General features: G+C 40.6%; 1 protein-coding gene across 1 annotated transcript; it reads left to right on the top strand.

Annotated features, from left to right (window-relative positions):
• The first annotated feature begins 214 nt into the window (after positions 1 to 214).
• On the top strand, positions 215 to 4,615 carry LOC127789978 (YTH domain-containing protein ECT4-like). Its single transcript, XM_052319135.1, has 9 exons — positions 215 to 511; positions 984 to 1,060; positions 1,192 to 1,330; positions 1,423 to 1,496; positions 1,811 to 2,344; positions 2,546 to 3,094; positions 3,184 to 3,396; positions 3,477 to 3,626; positions 3,780 to 4,615. Exons 1-9 carry the CDS (start codon positions 481 to 483, stop codon positions 4,020 to 4,022), a joined length of 2,010 nt encoding a protein of 669 aa, XP_052175095.1. The 5' UTR covers positions 215 to 480; the 3' UTR covers positions 4,023 to 4,615.
• The last annotated feature ends 433 nt before the right edge of the window (positions 4,616 to 5,048 follow it).

The raw sequence follows: 5,048 nt of genomic DNA, 5'->3' as shown, positions 1-5,048 counted from the left end.
TTTTAGCAGTATATATAGATATAGGTTTAGATAATATATATAGTACATACATATATATAAATAAAAATAAATATAGATAGACAATTAGACGTAGATATAGACGTGAGTGTGGCGCTGAGTAAGCATCTCCAGATTGGGCTCTCGAGATATAGCCCACAAAACAAAAAAGCCCAATAGAATACCCGAAGAACGAGTCTATTTAAGATTAGGGTTTTCAGAAACTTGAAGGCTTTGGAGGGTTCCGCTTTCTCTCTCTCGATTTCTGTCTCTCTCTCTCCGAAGCCGCGAAGATCTCTCTCTCGGCGGCTGCCCCTTACGCAGTCAAGCCAACACATCTCAGTCTCCTTTCTTTGGACTGCAGATTTTAGTTTGTCTTGGTTCTTTCTTCTGTTTTTCCGCCTAGTCGTCTATAAGTAGACGCGTATATATAATATATATATACAAGGTAGAGGGGACCTAGACCTTCGATCTGATCTGCTCATGGCGGCCGTTGCTCCTCCTGCTTCTGATCGTATCCTTTTAAACTATTCTATGCGATAAATGGTTTATTTTTTACCGGTTGTTCACAGTCTCCTCATAGATCTAGTCCTGTTGGTTTCTGCAGGTTGGGTTTTGTTAGGGTTTATGCACAGTACAAAAGAAGAGTTTGTTTTATAGTTTATTTATGGTTTATATCTTGTTAGGGTTTATCTTTTTGACGGATGGGTTTGGATATGTGTTGTACTGTAGCTTTCAATTGAAAATTCAGTCGTCTATTATCTGTCTGGAGGACTTCTCTTTGGCGGTTCTGTGGAAATCTGGGTTATATTAATTGAACTGGTCATGATCTGAGTTCATGTTAGATGCGTATAACGTCTAATTGTTTTGTGTCCGAATTGGTGGTGGCCTTTGATTAATGGGTTGCAAAAAAATTTGAAAATTCAAAGCTTTCGTTTTCTGTTTTCATGAATGGGTTTGTTTGCCTTGATTTGCCCCTTCTATAGAATCTGCAGATTTACTGCAGAAGCTCTCTTTGGATTCACAGAGCAAGGACCTTGAAGTTACCGATTCTGAAAAGAAGGTAGTTTCTCTTTTGGTTTTTGGTTTCTATTATTGTTCTTGGAGGGTCCGCCTTCCCCCTTTTCTTTCAATTATTTTGATGAACTTTTCTATATCTTGACGTAACTGTTTTATGATGAATGGTTTGCTAAGCCTACCGCCTACCAAACTCTAGCGAATGGCATTGGCAAACCATATGAGCGATCTACTACCCCTTTTCCGCAGAATTTCGTGGATCCAATGATGTGGTACTTCCCCAATGCTTATCCACCAGCTGGATATTATTCTGGAGGTAAACTATAGAGATGGCTGCCGCATAAATTGATGATAATAGCAAACGTGGAGTTATTATTAATAGTGGTCATTTTTTTTTTCCTTCCACAGGTTATCCTGGGTCAGGCAACGAATGGGATAACTACAACATATATGCTAATCCTGATGGTGTTGAGATGCCTCCTGTAAGTCAAAATTGCAACCTCTTTTTGCATCTTTACATAGTTTGGATGTAAGTCCAGGGTGGATGATTTTTTCAACAGTAAATGGGTCTCTGAGAATTTTGTCTTTAGTACTAAAATTAATTACCAGGCCTTTTAATTTTTCTTTAATAATAAAAAGTGAAAGCAACCAGATTCCAACAATTTGAGTGTTGAATTTGAGTTGTCTTCGTTAGAGTCTAGTGGAAGTATTGTTTCTGTTTTCTATGGATGTCACTGCTGTATAGATGGTCATCTTTGTTACTAACATTGTTTTTACGGATTCATTACTCTTGCAGGGCTTGTATGGCGATAATGGGTCTCTTGTGTATTACCATGGATATTATCCACCATATAGCGCATACCACTCACCAGATTCGCCCATTCCTACCGTGGGAGATGATGGCCAGCTCTATGGACCACAGAATTACCAATACCCTTCTTATTACCAGTCTTCAACTCCAAATGGTGAACCTTTCTCTGTGAATCAAGCTGATGCTCCCCAAAAGGGTGTTTCAACGTCTACTGGAGCAGAGCAAGTACCTTTTCATGTGGATACAGCCAAAATGAACCAAACTAGTGTAGAAAGTTTTGGTAATGTAAATGGCACAAATGCCTCAAAGCCACTGAAATCAAATCAGAACTCATGTTTAGGTGCAAATGGTTCCTATGGAAGGGGGGGAGGCCGGCCAAAGGATGGAATCCCCTCACCAAACCCCTGGTTGGATGGCTCCAAATTTCCTGATGGCAAGCCTAAACATGCACCAGTTTTGCAAGGCGCCAATTTTCTTCCTGGAAAGAATCAGAATCTTCATCCGTTGTCGCATCTCACGGTAAGTACTGTCTGAAATGATTCTTTATGCAGGTTCCCTTCCAATGCATATCCCCAGAAAGTCATTTCATTGAGTTTAGCATGGCTCACTGGTGCTGATATCACTCAGTGCCAATTTGTACATTCCGTGCCAGCGGGGTTCTAATAATTTAATCAAGTATTTAATCTCTAACATAATCCCTGTTTATTTATCTGATTGCAGGGGCCACAGCACCATATGCCAACATTTGGAATGAGCAATGTTGGTTTTATTGATAGGAGTTACCCAAACAATAGGATGTACAGTCAATATGCACACTCTTTCAGGACTGGCGCAGGATTTGGATTTAATGGTTATGGGGCAAGGCTAAATGGGCGTGGGTGGGTCGATGGCAAGTATAAACCAAGGGTTTATGGTAATGGTTTATTTGGTCATGGTATTGGGAATGTGGATGGCTTGAATGAATTAAAAAGAGGGCCTAGAATCAAGGGCTTCAAGAACCAAAAGGATCTTGAACCAATCGCATCAGGTGAAAAAGAGCAGAATACTCAATCGCATGGGAATGATTCTGAGGATAACTTGTCTGGTAAAGACTTACCCGAGAGTTATCCAGATGCCAAGTTCTTCATTATTAAATCGTACAGTGAGGATGATGTCCATAAGAGTATTAAGTACGGTGTGTGGGCTAGCACATCAAATGGCAATAAGAAGCTGGATGCAGCGTATCATGAAGCTCAGACAGCGGGTTGCCCTGTGTTTCTTTTCTTCTCTGTGAGTCCAATTTCTTCTCTCTGTTGCTCCAAGCTGATTAAAAAGGCCTACGCTTGGTTTACTTGGTTTCCTCAAATTTTTCTTTTCAGGTTAATGCTAGCGGGCAGTTTGTTGGTCTGGCTGAGATGGTTGGCACTGTTGATTTCACCAAGAGCGTTGAGTACTGGCAGCAGGACAAATGGACCGGTAATTTCCCTGTGAAGTGGCGTATAGTGAAGGACATACCTAATAGTTTGTTAAAGCACATAATACTTGAAAACAACGAGAACAAGCCAGTGACCAATAGTAGGGACACTCAAGAGGTGTGTACGCGGAGTACCTTTCCCTGTGTGGTCTGTTTTGATGTGTGCGAGGTTTAATTGTTGGTTTCTGGTTGCCGCAGGTTAAGTTTGATCAGGGTATTGAAATACTGAAGATTTTCAAGGGCCATTCAAGCAGGACATGTATTCTAGATGACTTTGGGTTCTATGAATCTCGCCAAAGAATCATGCAAGAAAGAAAATCTAAGCACATGCATATGAATAATAAACTGGTATGTGCTTCTTACCATAAGGAATCAAATTTTGGCAGTTATGCAGGGCAGCATCTTGACGCATGCACAACTTTTGGCATCCGTTTTCCATCTCCTCTACATATTCGCTTGGTTATATTTTTCAATTAATGCTTGCACTGTCCTTGAAAACAGGTGGGTAGCAAGAAGCTTGCGGATGCTGTTGTGACTGATGAAGGAAAAGATGGGTTCTTGGGAGGAAAATCTTTGGAAATTGCCCCTTCAGGCGATATCGAGGACTCTGATCCTGCTGCACAAGAATCTGTAGATATTGTCTCAACAGTCTTGACGGAGGAACCAGTTGCTGCAACTGGGGAACCCGAGAAGATGCCAACAATTGCAGCTGCTGCGGAAGATGTTTCTGGGAATGCTTGCTGATTTATCTCGGTTCATCATATATTCAGAGGATGGTAGATGGTAACAAAGTCCCCCCCCTAGCTGAAATTATTCCCCTCCCCCATACAGAAGAAAAATCTGACTTCTACAGTTGGCTAGTCTTGTTCGGGAAAAAGGCCAATCATGTGGAAGAAGCGCAGAGGCGGGCGGCAGCGCAAGACAAAGTTAACTGCTTTTGGGTCTTTCACCTCATCTTTGATTTTTGGTCTAGAAAAAAAAAGAAAAGTTTACATGGCTTGGCCCAACTCCCCCTCTTGTACATCTTTCTCCTCAGCTTGAGCGTCGATGTAGGATCATTACCAACCCTACACCCCCTCTCTGCCCATTGACCCGTCTATGGCTGCTGTGTTGGGTTTCTTGATTTTTGTCTTCTGCGTCAACTTCTATATGCAATAGAATATTTAGCATTTTTTTGGGTGGTGTCTGCATTGCAAAATAACCAGGTTAAGAGTTTTGAATAGGTGAACTGATTAGTGAAATTGAAAACTTCAGTTTGTTGTTTGTCTTTTGTTTCGATGGTTTTTGTTTAGCCTCTTTATAAATAAGAAATGATATTGCAGCAGCATGGGGAAAAATTTACGTGTCATTGTTACATTTGCGGTTTACAATTTTTTTTTTCTTTATTATTGGATAGGCTAAAATTACAATTTTTTTTTTCTTTTTTATTGGTTTGTTTAGCCTCTTTGGGTGAGAAAGATTAACCAACCAAAGCATTATGACCCGTATGGTGACTTGGTTTGCTCAATTGGTAGAGAACTTGTTAATCCACATCCATTGCCGCAGGCTGCTATCTCCTCGGGCCACCAGCTAGTTTTGGCATTATAATATGTGCATACGACAGAAATGCATGCTACATTTAGTAAAGGAATCAAACGAGGTTAACTGCATTGTCACTATACACATTGTGAAAATGGAAATAAATTTGCGAAGGTTGCCCAACTACAAACTCCCTAAACTGTGACATGCTTATATTAAATAACTTATGAATAGTGACATACGAGAATATTA

The sequence above is a fragment of the Diospyros lotus genome, chromosome 14 (genome assembly GCF_014633365.1).
Source record: "Diospyros lotus cultivar Yz01 chromosome 14, ASM1463336v1, whole genome shotgun sequence".
NCBI lineage: Eukaryota > Viridiplantae > Streptophyta > Magnoliopsida > Ericales > Ebenaceae > Diospyros > Diospyros lotus.
Note: the sequence above shows the minus strand (reverse complement) of the source record. Positions and strands in the feature narration are given on the sequence as shown.

Coding starts and splice junctions, on each gene's coding strand:
- LOC127789978 (XM_052319135.1), top strand. CDS start 481: ATGGCGGCCGTTGCTCCTCCTGCTTCTGATC. Junction 1,497..1,810: donor ATGGTGTTGAGATGCCTCCT/GTAAGTCAAAAT, acceptor TTACTCTTGCAG/GGCTTGTATGGCGATAATGG. Junction 2,345..2,545: donor ATCCGTTGTCGCATCTCACG/GTAAGTACTGTC, acceptor ATCTGATTGCAG/GGGCCACAGCACCATATGCC.